The sequence below is a fragment of the Tenebrio molitor genome, chromosome 1, assembly GCF_963966145.1.
Source record: "Tenebrio molitor chromosome 1, icTenMoli1.1, whole genome shotgun sequence".
In the NCBI taxonomy this organism is placed as follows: Eukaryota; Metazoa; Arthropoda; class Insecta; order Coleoptera; family Tenebrionidae; genus Tenebrio; species Tenebrio molitor.
In genome coordinates this window covers 7,184,054-7,204,765 of record NC_091046.1, presented here as the reverse complement: position 1 = coordinate 7,204,765, position 20,712 = coordinate 7,184,054, and the positions used below count along the sequence as shown (strand labels likewise).

At 38.0% G+C, this 20,712-nt stretch overlaps 5 protein-coding genes across 8 annotated transcripts; 2 read left to right on the top strand and 3 right to left on the bottom strand.

Annotated features, from left to right (window-relative positions):
- The first annotated feature begins 106 nt into the window (after window positions 1–106).
- Window positions 107–12,684, top strand: LOC138141512 (AP2-associated protein kinase 1-like). The gene is made up of 10 exons (XM_069062236.1): window positions 107–451; window positions 520–638; window positions 695–940; window positions 993–1,196; window positions 1,249–1,381; window positions 1,453–1,556; window positions 2,156–2,859; window positions 6,715–7,004; window positions 7,059–7,187; window positions 9,869–12,684. Exons 1-10 carry the CDS (start codon window positions 325–327, stop codon window positions 11,629–11,631), a joined length of 3,819 nt encoding a protein of 1,272 aa, XP_068918337.1. The 5' UTR covers window positions 107–324; the 3' UTR covers window positions 11,632–12,684.
- Window positions 12,528–14,919, bottom strand: LOC138141529 (uncharacterized). The gene is made up of 4 exons (XM_069062264.1): window positions 14,752–14,919; window positions 13,499–13,698; window positions 13,302–13,446; window positions 12,528–13,199 (listed from the first exon to the last, which is right to left on the bottom strand). The coding sequence occupies exons 1-4, from the start codon at window positions 14,754–14,756 to the stop codon at window positions 12,785–12,787; spliced, it is 765 nt and encodes a 254-aa protein (XP_068918365.1). The 5' UTR covers window positions 14,757–14,919; the 3' UTR covers window positions 12,528–12,784.
- Window positions 14,920–15,192: 273 nt separating this feature from the next.
- Window positions 15,193–16,620, bottom strand: Tim23 (translocase of inner mitochondrial membrane 23). 3 transcript variants are annotated; one of them, XM_069062269.1, is made up of 6 exons: window positions 16,427–16,620; window positions 16,127–16,367; window positions 15,906–16,075; window positions 15,742–15,853; window positions 15,285–15,338; window positions 15,193–15,232 (listed from the first exon to the last, which is right to left on the bottom strand). In XM_069062269.1, exons 1-5 carry the CDS (start codon window positions 16,488–16,490, stop codon window positions 15,332–15,334), a joined length of 594 nt encoding a protein of 197 aa, XP_068918370.1. In that variant the 5' UTR covers window positions 16,491–16,620; the 3' UTR covers window positions 15,193–15,232; window positions 15,285–15,331. The 3 variants fall into 3 exon arrangements, with proteins under 3 accessions (XP_068918370.1, XP_068918369.1, XP_068918371.1); XM_069062268.1 differs by having other exon boundaries at window positions 15,193–15,338; XM_069062270.1 differs by lacking the exons at window positions 15,193–15,232; window positions 15,285–15,338 and adding an exon at window positions 15,414–15,692 and having other exon boundaries at window positions 16,427–16,618.
- Window positions 16,621–16,749: 129 nt separating this feature from the next.
- LOC138141521 (centrosomal protein 43-like) lies at window positions 16,750–19,629 on the top strand. 2 transcript variants are annotated; one of them, XM_069062256.1, is made up of 5 exons: window positions 16,750–16,927; window positions 16,981–17,146; window positions 17,220–18,053; window positions 18,109–18,156; window positions 18,216–19,629. In XM_069062256.1, the coding sequence occupies exons 3-5, from the start codon at window positions 17,973–17,975 to the stop codon at window positions 19,404–19,406; spliced, it is 1,320 nt and encodes a 439-aa protein (XP_068918357.1). In that variant the 5' UTR covers window positions 16,750–16,927; window positions 16,981–17,146; window positions 17,220–17,972; the 3' UTR covers window positions 19,407–19,629. The 2 variants fall into 2 exon arrangements, with proteins under 2 accessions (XP_068918357.1, XP_068918356.1); XM_069062255.1 differs by having other exon boundaries at window positions 16,750–17,146.
- Window positions 19,630–19,680: 51 nt separating this feature from the next.
- On the bottom strand, window positions 19,681–20,341 carry LOC138141538 (mitochondrial import inner membrane translocase subunit Tim13). The gene is made up of 3 exons (XM_069062276.1): window positions 20,121–20,341; window positions 19,995–20,063; window positions 19,681–19,940 (listed from the first exon to the last, which is right to left on the bottom strand). The coding sequence occupies exons 1-3, from the start codon at window positions 20,220–20,222 to the stop codon at window positions 19,842–19,844; spliced, it is 270 nt and encodes an 89-aa protein (XP_068918377.1). The 5' UTR covers window positions 20,223–20,341; the 3' UTR covers window positions 19,681–19,841.
- Between the last annotated feature and the right edge of the window lie 371 nt (window positions 20,342–20,712).

Below are 20,712 nucleotides of genomic sequence, written 5' to 3'. Positions count from 1 at the left end.
TCAGGAGATAAAATGTTTGCTCGAGTTGCTGTAAGATTTAAGTAGAAAAAATTGCAGCAATCTTCAATGTGGTTCGGAGAATAGCTAACTTATCGGCTGTCAATTGACATGTCAGTTGTCAAATTAACGTCATTTTCTTAAACGTCACTAACACTACTATGCGGACAATTATTTTAATCAATTAATAAAAATAGTTTATTTCGTACAGTAACTAACTGAAATTAAATTGTTGCAACGGTCAAAAACCTTTAAGTTGATGAGGTGCAAACAATAGTTAAGAAGTTAACTCAATGTGTCATAATTTTCAATTAAGTGTCAATCACAATGAAAAAACTGTTTTCTAAAATCGAAACCAAGATAGATAACACTTCGAGGGAAGTTAATAATTATGTAGGCAAAGTGTTCACAGTGGGACGCCAAACTGTGACGGTAGAAGACATTCTGGCTGAAGGTAACGTGATTTCCAGGGGGCGTATGACCCCCTCTGATTGCATGTCTCACATATTGCCGTTGCTTTAGGTGGTTTTGCAATAGTGTATTTAGTAAAAGGCAATAATGGGACGCGGTACGCACTTAAGCGGATGTACGTCAATAACGAACAAGACCTTAACGTTGCGAAACGTGAAATTCAAATCGCCGTAAGTCCCCGATTACACCCTCACCCCAACCTCCATCAGCCGATTTCTGCTTTCAGAGTAGTCTGAGCGGTCACAAAAACATAATCGGGTATGTGGATTCTAGTTTAACGGCGACGGGAGGGGGCGTGTATGAAGTTCTGCTGTTGATGCCTTATTGTCAAGAAAACGTTTTCGGTCTTATGAAGCAACGTGGCAAAGCGAATTTTACTGAACAAGAAGTTCTAACTATTTTCTGTGATACATGTGAGGCCGTGTCACGATTACATCATTGCAAAACTCCAATAATTCATCGTGATTTAAAGGTTAAACAACTCAACTGTTGAGACAAACACTAACTTGATGAGTGTGTTTTAGGTAGAAAATATTTTGGTAGGTGAAAACGGTAACTACGTGATATGTGATTTTGGATCGGCGACCGCGAAAGTCTTGAATCCGGCAGATAAAGGGGTCGCTTGTGTGGAAGAGGAGATTAAAAGGTACACGACGTTGAGTTATAGGTCGCCAGAGATGGTGGACATGTACTGTGGTAAACCAATTACAACTAAAGCTGATATTTGGGTAAAATATTTTTTTATTTACTGAGTCATCTCTTACTGTGTAACAATTGCAGGCACTTGGCTGTTTATTATATAGATTATGCTTTTTTACGTTACCATTTGGTGAGAGCACTTTAGCCATTCAAAGCGGAAATTTTAGCATTCCTGACAACTCTAGATATTCAAAAGGTCTACATCAGTTAGTGCGTAAGTGCATTCGAAACACATTTCAAACGTTTTTCTGTGATAACGATTTAAATAAATGTTTTATTTATTAGGTTACATGTTAGAGCCAGATCCAGATAAGAGGCCAGATATTTTTCAAGTCAGTTGCGTAGCATTTCAACTACTTTCAAAGGATAATCCCGTAAAAAATCTAATGGTAAGCTGACACCGAGGCTCATGTAGAATTGAACAACAAATGTTTTGCTTGTTTTATAAAAGGAAAACAAACATGATATTCAGTTTATTAAACGCTTCGTTTTTGTTTGGGATTATCAGTTTAATTCTCTTTTGAAAAACGGCGGCGTTTACGTCATCTAAATATTTTTTAAATACCATCAAAACATTGTTGTCATTTGTGTTGTAAAAATAAAATGCTTTTGAGAATTCGCGTTGATTTCAGTGTTTTAAAATTTTCAAGGAAAATGTAGCGTTTTAAGTAATTATTCTATCATTCAAAAATTATGTATTTTGCAAAATTACAAAGTTAAAATTCCAATGGGCCAATGTTTGGATCACTGGGTATGTCAAAATTGTTTAGAGTTTAATTAAAAGTGTGGGAAAATAATTTCATGGTCAATACTTTGTTAAATTTGTTTAAACCTAATACATAATTATTTGCGGTTTGCAAGTGTATGCTTTTTGTATTCTAGAAGGAAAACAAGACTTTGGAGAATGAAAATGTAAACACGTTTACATAACGAATTAGTTTTTTAACGATGCATTTAATAAATGTAATTTGTATTTTGTGAACTGCAGAAATCTCCAGCGCCCAATTTGGAAGATCTGCCGGTGCCCCCCTTCGAATCCGAATTGAAGAAAGCTCAAGTGAAAGTATACAACAAGACCCCCGCGGTGCCGGTAGTCGAAGGAACGAGCGTGATGCCCCGCCAGCGCCCCAAAGGAAGCTCAACGACTCCCCTCAACCTGAACAACATCCCCCTCACCCTGAGTCCCAGTCCCACCACCAGCAAAAAGTCCCAAAGTCCGGTATCCCAGCCCAACTTCCAGACAAACGTGACGTACCCTTCTAATTTCCAGACGCCGGCCCCCGCTCCGGAATATCAAGTAGCCCAACCGTTTTTCCCACCTAACCAAGAACCGCCCAACAAGCAACAATTAGATTCCCTATTTCAGTCTTCCATTTATCCAGATCCGTTCCGAGATGATAACGCGGCCGAGTCACCGACGGCCGTCGCCAACGATAACGGCAACGGAAATAAGCAAGAGAATTTCTCCAGTCAAGGAACGAATGTTGTTACCGCAAGTGTGATGTCTCCAGTCTCTCCCGAGAATCCGCTCTTCGGGTCCGGGAATTTGAATCAGACCAATAATCAAACCAAACCGATCTTGACGGAGTCGAGTAATTATGTTGGAGCGACTCTGACGCCGCCTTCTACGCCCACTTTGTCGGTGCCGAAGGGGCACAGGCGAAACATGAGCGATACTACTGCGTTTAATAAGTAAGTAGTTTTCTAGTACATAGTTTGTTTGCTCTTTTAATTAAATAAAAATAAAGAAAGATTATGTAGGAACCAGGCTTCAGAGATAAAATCGAGGCTTTTTAAAATAACGCCTCCTGTCGTAAATGTTTCGAACTTCGAACTAATCAAGATGTTTAAAAAACAAATATCAAGTAGCCTTACATCTGTCAGTTAAGTACTGTATAAATTTTGTTATCTGTCATTTTGTCATCTAATAAAATAAAGATGAGCAAGTGTTTATTCAATGCTGCAAGAAGCTTCAGTGATTGAATTTTTAACTTAACTAAAGGCGCTCAAATTGGAAAGTTAAATATCTTTGGTGGTAAGAAATCTGACATCCGAATACTGACAAATCTTCAGAAAGTTAATGAAAAACGGACTCTTAAATCAGCATGAAGTTGTATTACTGGGAATTTCAAAGACAAAAATATCGTAATAGTTATTTGTTGTATCACAAGGCTAGAAAATGTCATTTTGCAGGTGCAAGCACGGTTTGTGGAGCAGAGGCACCAGCCGAGGCCCACAAATGCGAGCACTTGCAAAACATTTTCTAGCCGTGTAATACACAAAAATTTTTCGGCCGACAATTTATTTAAGGATGAACTGGAGTAACATTGAAAAATTGCGAAAATTGCTTAAAATTGGTACAATAGTCCTTTCATCCATTCTAAAGTACTGTGACAAATTTAAAAAAATTTGATCGAGGAATTTTAAAGTTTCGGGATATTTTACACGTGTTCTTATGAGAAATCGAGCAATGGGCGCATTAAAATTGATAAAAAACACATTTCAAAAAGGCCAATTTTTCTTAAATTTTTCACACAAAGTATCGATATCGTAGAATTTTCTAATAAATTTACAAAAAAAGTTGGTCGAGGATTTTCCATGTAATCGTTAATTATATGTGGAAAAACACGGTTTTTGAAGTTATGTATCTGTTTTAATTTCAATAAAAGTGAACAAAATGCATATAATTGACGTCGGTATGCAACATTACACTCATATCGCACGTTTTACTACAGTTACGTTAAGAACTTTAACAGAAATCAATGAAAATTGAAATTTAGTGTGCTTCTGTTTACTTTCACGTACAGTCTTAGTCAAAAGATTGTAAAATCACATGTAAGTAATAATCTAAATATCAAGAAAATAAACACAAAATTTACTTGCAACTCATTACAATTCGTTTCCAAAAATTAAAAACTTTTTTTTCAAATATTGATTTCTCGTAATAAACGTTTCATAACATTATAAGAATTCCACAACTTTTTGTTGAGATTGTTACTCCAGTTCATTTTCTAGCCGTGTAACACACAAATTTTTTTCGGCCGATAATTTATTTAAAGCAAAATATATTCATTTTTGTTAAAAAATTACCAAATAGGGAATTTATTTTTTTTCCATTGGCAACATAAAGGATTCAAGAAACGACTGTCACCACAAAAATCAACCAATTTCTCAAATATTCAAAATCGTCGTCGTCGTTTCTGTTATTCCTAACAAATCGCTTGATACCCCCCTCGGCCTCTACTGCTATACACAATGTACAGCTTGCGATAAAGGATACAAATTTGCCCGACATCAATATTTTACACTTAAAAAATTGTACAAAAATCCCACATGACACTGACATTTTGTGCTGCCAACCTAAAATCTTTCATTAAAAATTCCTGTGTCGATTTTCTTGCCTAGGCACGGAAATGCTAGTTTCCAGACGATTTAGACGAATGAAAAATCAGTGTTTCTAGACGGAGGCCGAAAAAATCAGTTTTTCTAGACGGAGGCCAAAAAACGTTCTTGAATATAGAGAACTTTGCACTCGTTTGGTGCCAAGAAATTGCTCACAAGAAATGAAATTAAAATGAGCAGAATACAATATCTTGATCGCTTCGAAAGTGAAGGAGACAATTTTCTCAACGAAATTCTGACGGGTAATGAGTCCACAGGTCCATAATTTTCAACGAGATAAATTTCTGAGATGCTCGTGAAGCATTGTTCACACCGATTTTCTTGATGTCAGTGACAGTCAATTCCGCATGATATGCTTCAACTTTAGACAAGCTAAAAAATATACACGACGCACAGCATTATTTTCTCCACCGTGACAATGCGCCAATACTCACATTGACTGAACAAATAATGGGTAGAAACAACTAACTTGACCCCTTCTGATTTTCACTTTTTCCAAAAATTGAAGGAGTATCCTAGAGATAACAGATACAAGTCGGACGACGCTGTAAAGTCTACAATGTGGCGGTGGCGGAAGAACCAAGAAGAAAAATTTTATTTGCACGGACCTGAAAAATGGGTTGCAACGATGCATACATATATTGCGCATTGAGAAAATTGTTATGTAGAAAAACAATAGAGTTTTAGTTTTCTTCGATTCAGTCTAATTGTTATTCTATCCAAGTTTCGTTTACTAATTTATCTGCGCTTGAACTGAAGTTATATATTTAGGAGATGGATTTACTTTTTAGACCAGCCTCGTACAAAATTTCATAAACATTTTGATGGAACTAGTTTTAACTAGCAACTTTTTTTTAGCAATAAAAACAGACGATATTTATTTAATCGTGGGCTTAAAGGGAGATTCTGGTCTAGAAATTTGAAACTATAATTTTTTTTCTTAATATGTAGCTTTTTCATAAAAAATAGAGTTCAAAAATGTGTCTGAAAGCCTGTTCGAAAATTTCCAAAATTAACCATTTTACATTAAAACGGTAGGTTTCTAATTTTTTGGCCTGTCATGATAAAAGACAAAACGAAAAAAAATCTATAGTTCATTTTCAAGATACTCCCATTCTCTTAATTTTTTTTTGGGAACCGACTACTTGCACACTTCTTGCATTGCATTTGCATTAACCGATGACAGATTGCGCAATGAAAGAGCTAAGAAAACTTATTCCTTTTTCTTTTGGAAGCTTTTTTCACGGATGTATGTACCTAATCGATTGTAATAACAAGCTCGATTGTAATTTTATTTGTTTCGAAAACAGTTATTGTACATGACGTCCAAACATCGATAAAGCTGAAGAAAAAGGACCGATATTAAAGAGTTTTATAATTTAACAGAAAAAAAAATCTCAGAAATGATAAAATATCCCACGCGAGACTAAAATGACATTTGCTAAATAGCAAATTAAAATATTGGAGCGACACACTAACATTCCGTTCTCTGCTTGAAACGGATTAAAAATAGAAAAAAAAACGACAATTTCTGTTTTGACATCTGCAAATTTGCCTCTTTTTTTTGGTGTCAACTTGCGGTTAAACGAGTGATTTACGCAATTCCCCCAGGTTTGAACACAATGAGGGACGAACGTACATGAATGGAGGATTGCGAATCGGGTTCTTTCTTATGCCCCACTTGTGTTTTCTATTGTTTCTACCCTTAACGGGTCGATGGTGCTTCCTGGTTCCTACCATAAATAGATGAATAATTGGACCCACTCCTAGTGGGAGAACCGAAATCAACTTCTAAAAACCGATGTAGACATCAGTGTAGTGGTGGAGGTTGTTTGTTACTGTTGCAATTTTATAAGTAGAATTACAGTTTACCAGTAATACGTTTTTTATGTTCTTTTATAATTGCGGCAAATAAACGACAATAAATAATATTACTTAATGTTGCTCATGACAATTCGTTGTTTTTTTATTGCCGCAACGACCCATTTTTGCGTTATTTATTGTCGTAAAAATAAAGTTGTGGGCAAGACGATCAGATCGACAGGTTGATAAATTGGTAACTTTTTTTTTTCAACTCATTTTTTGCAATTGAAGTTTTTGACAAAAACATGAAGTTTTTTTAAATGAAATCCGCATCATTTCCAGAGTGTACGCCTCCGAGACGTCTCAGTTCTTGGCCCCTTACGAATCGTCGATGAAGTCTCGGACCAGCGACTCGCCCCCGATGCAGTCGGATGTCGCACGGGGGCCGATGGTGCCCCCAGGCGTGTCCGCGTCGACGGCCGACGTGAACCACCCCATCGCCCCCGACAGTCGATCGCTTTCGGCCGACGTGGCAGACTGGAACCCGTTCGAAGAACCGCCCTTCAGCCAGATGACCGAAGATCACATCTTCGGCGAAGAGTTCGACAAGATCAGGAGGGGAAGTCAGAGCAGTGAGTCGTAGTTTTGACGTGATCCAATCGGTAAACATGTTTTCACGTTTCAAGGTATTCAAGGCGTCAAGTCTAGAGAGAGTTTGGTCATGTCGGTGTCTGAAGATCCTTTCGGTTGTGCTCCGTTCAGTCTTCCAGTAAGGTCTCGCGATCGAGTCAGCAAGACTCATCTTCAGTTCTCAGGTAACCAGTCCTAACAAACCAACCTAAATATAGAGATTTACGAAAATTTAGCCTGAATAATATGTAAACGTTGCTGTTGAATGGGCCAAGTAGTAAGTGTTTTTGAACAAAGTTTAAATAAAAAATTCAATCATTAGTCAAGGTTTCACAGTTCGTAGGGTTAGGGTTAGGTAATACCTAGTCTACCTACTTTAGATAGTGAGATTTAAAAATACTTCGATTAGGTCATTCTACCTATTTAATCATTTTCTTACATGAAAACAGTTATTGCAGGTCATTTTTGCTTGACGAAAAGTGAGCATTGAACATGACCGTTTACATTTCTTTTTGCTTGATGATTTTTGTGTGGTTGCAGAAGATTATTTTCACTACAAAAATATTTTTTGAAAAAATTGTTACAGCTTATGGTAAGAGTAATTCAAACTGACCTGCAATCTCTTACGAGTCCTCCACTTTTTTTAACACAACTTGTAAAACATCCCAAATGTGATAATCACTGACCTGATGACGACATAATCTTATTATTAGTTGTGTTATGTGGACCAATTCAGTTTCGTTTCGCTTCATTTGAAATAGAGCATTTGAAGTCGTCCGTGTGCAATAGTTAGTGTACTGTACTTAAGTAGTTTAAAAAAATATATGGCTAAATTTTATATCATTCCAAAAAAAAAAACTCAAAAAAGACAATTTCCTAGTCAGTTTAGCAATTTCGTTGTACGTCATTGTTTGAAAATATAATTAAATTTATATTGTGATGATCAAAATGATTACAGTGGCTCGCTTAGTTTATAAAGGGTAGGTTTAGATACTTTTATGTTTAACGTTCGCTTGAAATGTATAAAATCATACACGGCTTTGCATGTGTGAATTAGATCAGTAGAGTTGTACCAAAAAGACATCCTTGGTATGTGTCCGAATTCCTAACCGTTCAGTTCTCTCCGCCCCGGGATGTACTCGCTTTTCAACACTATTTTTATTGTCGCTTTGAGACTTTCCGGTCAGTCGCGGTCAAAAAATGTGTCGATTTTAGTTTTACTCGTTGTGCGACGTCACAGCTGGCTGTTTGATCTAATTACATGACACATCAGTGATAAGAGCCTAAATATACAAATTCTGACGGTATTATTTTATTTATCGCAGTCAGATTGAACAATACAATTTAGGAAATCAAATCGACTTCGTACCGTGTGTTTCGAAAGTTTCCGACCAAGAGCGGTTGCGAAAACGAAACTTGTAGCTTGACTTGAATCACCCAACCCCAAACGTCACCGTTACGACAGTTGCCATAAAGTATCGAATAGGAGTAGGAGAATGAGACTCGATCATAAATATCTTTTGTCCGGGGTGACAGAATCGAATTTTATTGATTGCTATTTGTCGTGATGAATTTTTGTGATGGGTCGGACAACGATTTTGTGACTAAACCTGCGCCACGCGTTTTCGACGCTTTCGTTTCTTGCTGTCGCTCTCGGTCAGAATTTTTTGAATCGCACCGTATAATATTTAATTTTAGTTGTGTGAAAGTATTGTAAGAATATTAGCAAATATGAAGGAAGAATGTCGGCGTTTTACGGGAATTGTTTAGCAGTTAGTGTTCGCAACATAAGTTAAATAAGAACATAAGATAAATAATAATGTTCACTATTCAATTTTAATGTAGACTGGATTTTTGTTAAGCTATTCGCTTGTTTCTTTTGTACTGACGCGGCTAAATAACTATCGCCTTCCCTTCGCTACACTATTAACATAAGTACATATCTATAAATCACAGTTTAAATGCCCACGGTTTGACAAAACTAAGTAAATGAGCAAAAATAGTGTTGAAACTATTTATAGATGTTGTGTGAAATTAAATTTTAGTGCTGATTTGTTTTGTTCTTTTATTCTGTATTTTAAATTCAAGGACAAAGTTTTACGAGAGGTAGCGGATTTGTACGATATCATTTTTAGTGATAATTATTTTTTTTTTTTATAGAAGAGTCGTCCTTGTATTTTAGTTTGTTCGACATTTTCAGTCGTAATTTTGGAACAGCATTTTTAGAAATATGGTGTCTATTCCTGTTTCTGATATTATTTTTAACGTAGACTTAGTTCTCTTTTATCGATGACCGTTCCTCTTTTTCTGTTCACCATTTTGTCGTTGATCTACAATAATGCATATATATAAATTTTATCGTGTATGTAAATAACTACTTATGAATAATATACTGGACATTTGTTATTGTGATTGTCTTTACTAACTAGAACAACTTACATAACAATTCTTGTACAGCTATTGTATTTTATGCAGCAATAAAGTTGCTTTATGTTATTTTCTTCTCTATTTTATTTCCCTTCATCTTACACACAACAGGTAAAAATTTTTGCGGCGCCGAAAAGTTTTTACCTGCACGCTATCTCTAAAAATGGCTGTTCCAGAATGGTGGTGGGATGTAGCTTCTAATCTTAACAAACATTCCTGACTCTAGATCAATTCGAACGCTATTTAAGCAGCAGAAATTCCGAACCCACTATCTGTTCATGCGCAACAGCCTTTTTACTGGTGCGATTCGTCTCGGCGAAGTGTACAACCCCGAACTGGTCATCCACCCTAACTCAGTAGTCTGCTGTAAATAGCGCGTCGTCGGAAGTCCTAGAGCGATGATCAAGTTTTGTGTCACAATCTGATCGTTTTTTTCCAGTTCTCCCAGTTTATAAGCAGAAAATCAAAGAGGACTTGCAAGAGGACCAGTTGGCTTTCACCTACTCGCCTCAACACCAGCCCAGCGTCAACTCGTCGGAAGGCGAAGCACCCTTGATCGCCTCTTCGGAACCGGAACCGGAAGTGACGTCACCTCCGTACGTGAAGGCACCGCTGGAGGACAGATCCAAGTATGAGAAGTTGACCCAGAGCAATTACATCAGTTCGGGGAGCAGCTCCGACGAGAACAACGACAAAGTGGTGGATAAGACGAAAAAGAAGCGGAAGATCAACATACCGGAGAAGCTGCACTCGGTGTACAAGACGGTGGAGTTGCCGATCAAGTTTCGAACGGAACGGAATTCGGGGGAGAGGTCGGGGCGAAGGGTGCGTTATCGGCAGGATAAGACGGACTCGGTGGACATCGAGTCGGACGACTCGATCGGATCTGCCAGCGATTTGAGAGTGGACGAGGATAACGACAACGTCCACGCGAAAGGGGACGCGATCAGCGAAACAGTGAGCGAAAGCATCAAGACCTGTGGTTCGTCCGCCTACCACGCGGAATGCGAAAGTATGGCGACCCACGAGGACGACAGCACGAGCCGCATGATCCGGGCCAAGATCAAAGAGGAGGCGAAGAAGAGCGTGGTGCAGGATGACGACGTCTTCGTGGGCCACAAGTACGGCGACAAGCCCCTCCTGTTGGACGACGAGTTGGACTCGGACTGCGAGGTCAAGTTCAACGCGCAGTGGCCCGCGAAACGCGTCAACAAAGAGACCGACCTCTGGATACCGCCGTCGAGCAGCTTCGAGGACGACAGCGACGTGTTCGCGCTGGCTCCGTTCAGCAAGCCCGGGAGCAAGGCGAAGAGCGAGTTTTTCGCGGCGAAGGAGGACCACATCGCCGAGACCAAACCGGAGGTGGCTCCGGAGAGCGCGGAGCTCCCGCAGAGCGACCCCTTCGAGTCGGCGGCGTTCGCGGAGGAGCCGGCGGAGAGCGGCGAATCGAACCTCGTCAAGACCAATCTGAACCCGTTCCTGGACTCGGACTTTGCCCGAAGCGACCCGATTCAGAGCACCTCGACCTACGGCACCGTCACGGTCAACTCGAACTTCATCAATATCGAGATACCGTCGGACGCGAAAGAGGAATACTTCAACGTGACCAGATTCGAGTCGAACTTCACCGAAGTGGAGCCCTTCCGAGAGCGCGCCGATACCAAAGAGATCATCTACGAGAACGTCAGCATTCCGGAAGAGGCCGCGCCGCAGGTGTACTTCCCCGAGGACAACTCGTTTCAGATGTTCAGTTTTCCTCCCCCGCAGGCCGACGCGGACATGCCGCCGCTGGAATTCGCGGGGAACTCGAACGTTACCAACACTTACAGTCTCGATAGGAAGTCGAAGTCGGAGTCTGCGGACTTGGTGTACAAACACCGGAAGGATAAGAAGAAGGACGGCAAGTCGAAGTACCACCTGATCGACGAGAGCGTCTCGGACGAGAGTCCCAGCATGAGTTTCCCGAAGAACGCGAAGATCGTCAGACCCTCCAGTTCCTACAAGAAAGTCGGCGGCAAAATCAAGACGAACAAGTGCAAGCCGAAGATGCAAGGCGGGTTCAGCAACATGAGCTTCGAGGACTTCTCGTCGGACGACCGCGAGGAGGTCGAGCGTGGAGTGATGCCGTTCGAGGTGTTCCGCAGTCCGGAACAAGAGGACAAGAGATTCGCCGGGAAAAGGATCAGCAATCCGTTCTCTTGAGGTTCGAGGACGAAGTTGTTCTACGAAAACATCTGAATTTTCTTTCGTGCGAACCTTCGACCCGTGTGTTGTGACGTTAGTGATATATTCGGGCAGCTATTTTTTCCAAGGCTGAAGTGGCAGCACGAGTACCAACCCTTCGAAATTTTAAACGGTTTTAATGTTTCACTTGTTTATGATTTTATGTTTCACGATTGCAAACGATGGCGAGAATCACGTAAAAGGAAATTTGTTTATATTGTTGTCGCTGCTCATTAATTTCTTGTACTTTTCGAATAATATTTAAAGGTACCGGTTCAACGTGGAACACGCAAGAATGAAGTGATCGGTTTTGATTGTCTCTATTGCTGAAACATGGGAACGGATAACGGTTCACGAATTGATCATTTTTTGAAATGAGGTGATTCTTTTATTCCAGGGCAATTAGTTAAAATGCAGTTAGAAGTGGCATAGAGATAATTTCCTTGGTGACAAAACACCTCGAGAAAAGTTTCAAGTTTAACATGAATGATGTAGAAACGTTTATTTCGATTAAATTAACAGAAGACTGTGCAAACATCATTTGCGTTACTTAAGGCACTCTTTCAGTTTCGTTGCGGTAGATTTCCATGATATTTGATGAAATTACGTTGAATAAATTTTAGTCATTAGTTGTAACATAGCGTAATGAATTTTTCCACATAATTTAAAGGCTGAACAAATACAAAATTGCGTCAAATATTTAGGTGCCTTTGTGAAATCAAAATTTGCAAAAAATCTATGAAGAAACTAGCAATCCGTTGATAATAAGCCAAAGTTTTAATAAACACTTGAAGTAATTTCCTACATATAGCGAGTCAATTATAACGCTTTTATTGTGACATGTAGGTGTTGTTTTGTAGTATAACAAGTAACAGTTATTGATGTTTAAAAGATTATTTATTTATAAAAAGTGTATACAATGTTCGTATATAAAACATTCCATTTATTTATATATTTAGTATTTAAATATCAATTGCACTTTTGTAACTTATATTTTATAAATGCATACAAATAAATTTGTTGTCTAAATGGCGGGTGTTCCTTACTTTACTAGGGAGAAAATTTGTACTTTGTTCGATCGTGAATCGTATCTTACAAAATCTACCTCAAACTACGTGGACGGTTCCGGAGTCTATTCGGTTTTCCGTGCAGTTTGCACGTTTACGAAAGCGGCACCAGCGAACAGCACCCAAGCAAAACCCGCCGCGACGATCCCAATGATCAGGTCCGCCCCCGTGTAAATGAAACCATCCCGAAATCCCCGCCCGCTGTCGATCTCCATGTAGTCCATAAAGTCGAACACGCTCTGGCACGACAAGCGTCTGTGGATGACCGGAAGTACGCTTCCCTGGACGGCGAGCTGTTTTTCCAGCCGTTTCTTGTACTGGTCGCAAGTGCGGTAGAAGCCGCCCACGAAGATGGCGAAGTGTATCAAGGCGTACACGGTGAAGATGGCGGTAAGTACTGACAACGTGACCCAGAAAGCCTTCGGGAGGGGGCTCGTGTCGTCCACCTGGACAGCACGAATTTGCACCGTTTCCCCAGCTCTAAAATTCCAAACGGTCATAATCTTGACGTATGTCAAAAGTGACAGTTGTGACAAGCGTAGCACACTTGATTGTTTTTTATGTTTTGACGGTGCAACTTACTCGTTTTTGCTCATGACGGTTCTTGTTTTGACCGAGCGGCTGCTGAAGAGGACTCGGTACCCGTGAAAGCAGGCCATGGATATGCAGAACAGGACGTAGAAAAGTGGCCCGAACGTGACCCAAATGCAAGCGCCATTGTTACCCCCTGCGTTGAGATTTGTTTTAGAGGGATCGACAACGCTGGTCTGATTTGTTACCTAAGAATTTTGAAGGAGTGTATTGACCGTACAAGATGCAACTACAATTTTTGCCGTTGACGCACTGATCCAGAGTCAGCTTCCAGTGGCCCCAAGCGATTCCTGTGGTTATGCTGGCCACTGCTCCTAGCACCGTGCATATGCTGTACGTTATCAAGAGTCGCTTCTCTTGCACCGCTTGACTCATTCTGCCGATTTTTCTAAAACATATATGTATTTTTTTGAGAATATACAAAAAAAAAATGCCATTTTATAAACAACCCGTAGGTAACATTTTTTATTTAAAAAAGAATTATCTTGATGATTCCAATATAATTGGCAAAATGTCCTGAACGTGCATGTTATACAGAGTCCCTCAAATATTCCAAAATATCCAATTCCACTAATTTTTCCTTTAAAAATGTTAACGATTGAACACAAATCATTCCTTTTGGAACGACGAAAAACTAGACACTGGAGACAGATCTTACTCTGTGTAAATTTGCTTTGAAGAATTTCGTTGAACTGACAATTTGTTAATATTCTTTCTAGATATCTTGTATTCTTCAGTCAAAGACGCGCGAAGAAAAGTTTACATAATATTACAGATCTCACTGTACACATCAAGATCATCTAATTATAGACAAAAATAGAAATAATACTCAAGAACTCTGTGAACACAATAGAAACTGTTTTCTGTGATTCTGAAGGTAAGTGTTGAACATCAGATAAAAATTAGAAATCTAAGAAACTCATTTTTGAATGTGTATCATCCAGTTTAGATATTTTCAGGTTGAAGCTACACCTGCGGTATTTTTTGCAAAGAATTGTACTTTGATGTCAGATACAATATCGCGTATCTTCTTGACGAATCAATATCGTTTGGCTAAAAATCGTTACATCTAAATATTGTTTGTTTGTGGACAAGTTTTGAATGTTGCAAGTCAAAAACGGGCACTATTCTTTGTTGCGCTGTACAGGCGTATGCCAGCACACGTGTACCGTGTATTCTCAAATACTACAAGATAAATTTTCAACGGAAATTTGATAAGCAAAGCCGAGGATAAGCGAGTTGGGAGCAAAAGGCGTTGTTCTTTGTGTGCGTGTTTGGGCAAAGACAACTTTCTCGTAAATAATAGCCCAAGTTAAACAACTCCACAATTTATTTAAGCTTAAATATTGATACTCACCACTAAATTAGTGTAAATTGTTGTTTACAAACAAAACAACGCACTGTAAACACCCCACCTGTTTTATCTACTGTAATTACTCACCTCATTCACTACACCTATGCAGGTATCCAGGGATGTACAAATACATTCTTCACAAAACTTTTCGATTATCAATTTATTGATGGACTTTTGCCAAGTCGAGAGTAATCTCTACTGCTCTTGGACTCATCAGGAACAGGTGTGCTGCCGGACAAATGAGCATTCCTTCATCTCTGGTAAAATTTAATTAAATCTGTTTAGAAGCATGGACACTCCTACTTTATGAAGTGACCTGAGTATAGGCAACTAACATTACAGCCAAGTGCTTACTTCAATATTATTACATAGTTATTACTCTTATTGGACTGATCGCTTGCGGATATTGATTAACGGTAATGTTTCTTATCTGTGTCGCACAGTTTAGATAACACTGCATTACCACAAGCGTAAAATAATATACAACTGAACGTTATCGATTAAAATTTACACAATTTACCAACCCAATAAAATTTAAACAATTTTATTAGATACCTTACAGTAGATCCTAGAATAAATTTGGAAATATATATATGTACATAATTAACGGAGCTATTTACACTTATCTACAGCCTCCATTTAAACTTGGTTTTTCAGGGAGCCATTATCATTGCCTGTAGAAAGAAAAAATAATAATCAATACCATTGAAAAGTGTGGCTCAATGTACCAATAACGAGTCACACAGCAATAGTTCGAATTTGTTTATTATATTTAACAATGTAGATCACAGCACAAATTATATACAGAAAAGATAAGTTAATAGAAAGTATAAAAAATAACGTAAAAAAAATGTGTTTTTAACTTTCTATATCCTACCAAAAATTGGCTTGTCCAATCTAAATAATGACAATCTATTGGTAACACAAGCAATGTACAATGTACATAAGTTGTACTAGATTTAAATAGTAACCGATAAATTAATTTAGTTAGGGCAGATATTGATAGCCAAATCAGTACTTATGTTAACCTAAAAACTATGTTAAAGTTCAAGTCTAAAACAGCATAACAGATCTTACGCCGGATTCAATTGTCGTAGATGTGCTAGTTTGTCTCTCGAGTTCCAAAGGGAGTACAACAGAGATGCGCCTAATCCTACTGCCCCACCCAACCCACATTTCTTTAAACCAGCTAAAACACAAAACATTGGTAACAAACTTGATGCAGAAAAAAAATCAATTACCTGTAGATTTGTACAGACAACCAGTAGCTGTGGCTGCCACTATCGTATTCAGGTCATCATCAGCTCCTCTGATCCATGACAGAATAACACCAAACGCTGAATAAATAACAGCTATTGAGCCACAAGTGTTTGCCGTGGCACTACCTTGTTTCATAATGTGATTTAACAACCTAAGAGTTAATCATGTGAGCAAGCTACATCGAGGTCATGCTGATTCTTACTGTGTCCTCCTCAATTTGCCAGTTTGTCCCGCCAAAGTGGTCGCCTTTAAGCCGTTGTAGAAACCCGACGCGCCACCGACAGACGCTCCAATCATGCATGATCCTCCGATTTGCCCAAACGCCAATTCAAATCTGCCTCGCTGTTTGCTGGCTCCATCGAGGAATATGAATTCGGGTTGGGTCTGCGGTAGGTAGCTGGGGTCGAAGTTGAGGTACGGTGAGGAAAATTGTTTGTAAGCACCTGAAAGGATTTTATGTAATCGATGATTTTGAGGTTACGAGTCTTGAACCGTGCTGTACCTAGGGCGCCACTAGTACTATTGTAATTTTGAGAATAAATGTCATTATCATTCAAAGCTGACATTTTCTGAACACTGACACGGGAAATTTTAGACTGTTTTTGCCGAAAATTGTTAATTTGATTATCACTTGGACACACATGCGACAGCGACAAAAATACGAAGGTCGAGAATATGTCGGCGATTTGACATTTGCGCAACTGCTTAACAACAGGACGTGATCGACAAACGTAAAATCACATCGATCAAACATTTATTCATAAATCACAATCACCAGTTCAACACGATATTTTCACGTCCATTCATTTAAAATCTCGGATCGTTAATTCACTCTTTTTGTTCCTTGTCGTTTCAATGAATGTTGTTCAAATTCAAAATCAAAATTTGCCGCCATTTTGTTATGACAGGCTCGGCGGTTGATGCTCTTTGTTTTGAGTTTGAGACCATAACGAAAATATTAATTTGTTTTCGTTTGACGAGGGTGTTCGAAGGTGTGAGTCAAGTAAAAAACTAAACATTTTTATTTGATGAATTCAAGACAAGATTTTTTACAAGTCAAGCGATCGGTTGGAAGTTGTCAGTCAAAATTTAAAATGCACACTAAGGTCTCCGAAAGTTCTGTAAACGTACCGAAAATATCGGGGAAGTTGCAGCCACATCAAGACGAACTTCACCAGCTCGGGGAGTTGGCCGGGATCCACATGGACGCTAAGGTTTTTAGGTAAATTTATAAAAATAAATATTGATCAACGACATTGTGTCAAAACAGTCAGTGCATCCAAAAATGTTGGCAGGATTTTGGTGGAATTTCTCAACATGGGAGTGGACCCCAATACGATTTTCTCGGTCTTGAAGAGTATTAAACGGCAACCTTCGAGACACAGTCGAAGCTCGATATCATCACATGCGTCGCGTGTGTCGCACACGTAAATTTAGGCAATTACTTTTTATAGCACTTTATGTAAGCTGAGGCTGAGGCAATATAATTCAGTTTTTTGGCGAATGTACTTTTGAAGAACTCTGAACTGATACTGAAATAAGAGTGCATTTTTTGTACTTTGTGATTTTTTTTTTATATATTTTTTGATACAAAGTTTATATGAAACGTATATTATTTATATAGTCGTAATAGAATTTATTGTATTACTCAATTTTGTTAACGTAAATTTTGAAACAAAGCACCATATTTCATACATTTTGTTTTAATCTGATCCACAAATGTTTTGTTTGACGGTCACTGGTTGGAGTAGGGATGGCTGTCCAGGTGACAGGTGACATAATTGTTTTTAAGATGAGGGTCGAAGGACGGTTGAAACGCAATACTTAAATTTGAATTGGTTTTTGTTTTTGTTAATTATAAGTTTGTTGTGCCTCTAAATGAAAGTAAACGTTTTTGCTCATCGTTACCTGTGCTGTGACCCTTTGATGATCAAATCTGAAGTGCTGCATTGTACATCTGATCAAAACAAGCTCAAAAACTGTATTATTTCTCTATAAATGTGTGTTGTTGATTCAACGACGTTCCTGTAAGACGAACAAGTGCGAAAATGTCTGTTGAAGAAGAAGTAGAATTGAGGGATTTAGTTGCTCAAACACTAGAATTGAATGGTTGTCTTCCCAAAATAAGGGTACCACATTCAGATAAACCAGACAGGAATTTCATGTAACAAATTATTTTTACAGGCACAACTTCGAGCCAACCTTTTTCTTGCCTTAGATGAGGATTCAAAGGTAGGTCCCACATTTATACAGTTGAAATTAATATTGTGTTGAATGTGACTATTTTCCAGATCAGTAAACAACAACCCCTCTTGAATAAAAAGATCAAGTCATACTTGGAAGTGCCAGAAGGTCAACTGATGTTTTGTTTAGTCAGAGAGTTTCTTGAATATTTTGACCTTGACTTTACTGTTTCTGTTTATGAACCTGAATCTTACATGGGCAGCTTCTACAAGTATGAAGGTCGTCAGAAAATCATCGAGGACTTGGGCCTAAAGTCTACAGAAGACAATTACTCCAGTCCAGTTTTGTTACACTTAGTTAAAATTGCTCAAATGAAATCAAAAACTTTAAAAATAAATCTAACAAACATTAATGGTGGTGAAGTCAAGGAGACTAATGGTTCAAGTTCAGTTTCCACAGCTGAAGATGGAGTTAATGGACATAGTGATCTGTCAGAAGCTGAGGAAAATTCTGTCAGTAATAGAAATGGTCACAATGTGAATGAGGAACAGGTCCAACCTTTAAATGTTAAAAAATTAGCCAGTCCATCCAGTTGTGTTAAGGGAAATTATGAAAGTAAAGAAGTAACAAAAGAAGCATTAAATTCTACATATGTGAAGAGAGATGAAGAAAATGATGATACTTTTAATGGTACAAGTTCTATCGAGGAGGAAACTGTAAATGGTGTTGAGAGCAGCAAAGATTTGAACCAGAAATTTACCACCAATGAAGAAGAGAGTGCAGCTTCCACAGATGCAGAAACTAGTCCAGAATCTAAATCTAAGCTTGAAGACAAGTCCAAATCCTCAATGAAGAGTGACAAATTAAAGTCCAAATTAGAACTGCCACCCCTCCAGTTGAACAAATCTCGAGGAAGTGATATTTTACCATCATTATACAGTAAGGATTTCAAAGAAAGAGGAAACAAAGATTTTGACTTTGACATTAAAGATGACTATGAAGAAGATTTTATGTCAGGAAGTGAGATGGATTTCTCTTTGAGTCATGTAGATTGTCCCAAACCGTTGCTTGAAGAATTGCAACAGTGTTCAGAATATGCATCGAATCTTAATAGTGTTATTTCAAAAAGTAAACAATTATCAATAGTAAATCAACAGCAAAACAGTAGAAATTCTAATTCGGACAATAAATTAATAAATGACAGTAACACGACAGATAATATTGAAACCAGTTTGAGTATGGAGGGTGAAACTGGAACAAACTCCAACCACACAAATTCTCAAGTCAATAATATCTGAAATTGACCGTCAAAATGTACTTAGCACATCTAATAAGATGTGTCATGCTCACTTGTACTTAAATTTTGCATGACTGGTTAAAGTTGTGCAAGATTTGCTTCTCATTCTCACTAATAACTAGTTTTGATTTCCTATTTTGGTAGATTAGTTTTTTTTATTGTACTTAATTTTAAAGTATGTGCCTTAAGATTGTGATTAAAATAAATCATAAATCATTTTTTCACTATTGTTTACCTTTTGATGTTACGTAATTGTTTGAGTTTTTTTTAGAAAGTTTTGGTTTGCATGAAGATTTGGTTTTTATTAACAAGTCTTAGTGGCTACAATATAATAAAATCATTGCAGTTCATACTTATATACAGATCTTTGAATGAACTAAACACCACCATATGACAAACCTACAACTGTCTCAATTCTACAAAATTGGAATATTTCCTACATGTTATGTCTTTCCCTTTGAAGTCTTAAACTGTAGGCCTTTGACACCAAGTTCCACGAGTCCATGTACCTGTCCATGCACATCGCAACACATTTCTGCAATAAAAAAACTCAAGTTAAAATTAGAAAGCATTTTTGAAACGAATTTACCTGTTCAGAGCTATCTAAAGACGTTCCTGGCTTATTTATACATTTCTTAAAACACTTTTCTGTCATTTTCTGCAAAAGAATTTACAAATCGTAAAAAACGAGACGGTGGTCAAAGAAGCGACTCACTGTTAATAATTCTTGTGCATTTGCAACTGCAATTTGCTGTTTGACTTGATCCATTAATTCATCTTTTTGGGCTCCCGACAATCCGCCTGGCAGTGAATCCATAATTTGCAATTTTGCTTATTTTATTTCAAAAATTATGTGACTTTAATTTTTAGGTTATGACGGGCGAGAAGGTTAGAGTTTGGAATCTTACCAATAAAAAAAGAAAGGTATGGTTTTTAGAGAGAGAGAAGGAAAGAGCAAATATTAGCTCCAAATAAATTATTTTTATCCAAAAATTATTTATTTAACTTATTTGCATAATTAGTTGCTTTCCCTCATTAATTAAGAGAATCAAAGAAATCAAAGCAAGATGATATTTCCTAAAAATTAAAATTCGCAAGTTTAAATTCAATTTCTTACTTTGACAATTTAAATTTTTGTGTGAGGCTCGAAAAGTTCCCAATAACAATCTGTATGACTGTATGTTAAATAAATGGGGCCCTAAAGGAGCACCGATTTGTTTCAATAAGGCTCATCTATTGATCATGTTTTGTATTTTTTCTGATGCGTTTATCTTATCAGTACGAAACTCGTTTGTCATTTGGCCCAA

What these genes read in the sequence shown, in the direction of transcription:
- LOC138141512 (XM_069062236.1), top strand. Translation starts at nt 325, where the DNA reads ATGAAAAAACTGTTTTCTAAAATCGAAACCAAGATAGATAACACTTCG. An exon ending in ATCCCGTAAAAAATCTAATG is followed by an intron (nt 1,557 to 2,155) that starts GTAAGCTGACAC and finishes TGTGAACTGCAG; the next exon opens with AAATCTCCAGCGCCCAATTT. An exon ending in GATACTACTGCGTTTAATAA is followed by an intron (nt 2,860 to 6,714) that starts GTAAGTAGTTTT and finishes CATCATTTCCAG; the next exon opens with AGTGTACGCCTCCGAGACGT.
- LOC138141529 (XM_069062264.1), bottom strand. An exon ending in CACTCCTTCAAAATTCTTAG is followed by an intron (nt 13,447 to 13,498) that starts GTAACAAATCAG and finishes ATCTCAACGCAG; the next exon opens with GGGGTAACAATGGCGCTTGC. An exon ending in ACCGTCATGAGCAAAAACGA is followed by an intron (nt 13,200 to 13,301) that starts GTAAGTTGCACC and finishes TTGGAATTTTAG; the next exon opens with AGCTGGGGAAACGGTGCAAA.
- Tim23 (XM_069062270.1), bottom strand. Translation starts at nt 16,490, where the DNA reads ATGTCAGCTTTGAATGATAATGACATTTATTCTCAAAATTACAATAGT. An exon ending in GGCAAATTGAGGAGGACACA is followed by an intron (nt 16,076 to 16,126) that starts GTAAGAATCAGC and finishes ATTAACTCTTAG; the next exon opens with GTTGTTAAATCACATTATGA. An exon ending in TTGTCTGTACAAATCTACAG is followed by an intron (nt 15,854 to 15,905) that starts GTAATTGATTTT and finishes TTTGTGTTTTAG; the next exon opens with CTGGTTTAAAGAAATGTGGG.
- LOC138141521 (XM_069062256.1), top strand. Translation starts at nt 17,973, where the DNA reads ATGTCTGTTGAAGAAGAAGTAGAATTGAGGGATTTAGTTGCTCAAACA. An exon ending in GTTGTCTTCCCAAAATAAGG is followed by an intron (nt 18,054 to 18,108) that starts GTACCACATTCA and finishes TTATTTTTACAG; the next exon opens with GCACAACTTCGAGCCAACCT. An exon ending in CCTTAGATGAGGATTCAAAG is followed by an intron (nt 18,157 to 18,215) that starts GTAGGTCCCACA and finishes ACTATTTTCCAG; the next exon opens with ATCAGTAAACAACAACCCCT.
- LOC138141538 (XM_069062276.1), bottom strand. Translation starts at nt 20,222, where the DNA reads ATGGATTCACTGCCAGGCGGATTGTCGGGAGCCCAAAAAGATGAATTA. An exon ending in ATGCACAAGAATTATTAACA is followed by an intron (nt 20,064 to 20,120) that starts GTGAGTCGCTTC and finishes ATTCTTTTGCAG; the next exon opens with AAAATGACAGAAAAGTGTTT. An exon ending in CTTTAGATAGCTCTGAACAG is followed by an intron (nt 19,941 to 19,994) that starts GTAAATTCGTTT and finishes TTTTTATTGCAG; the next exon opens with AAATGTGTTGCGATGTGCAT.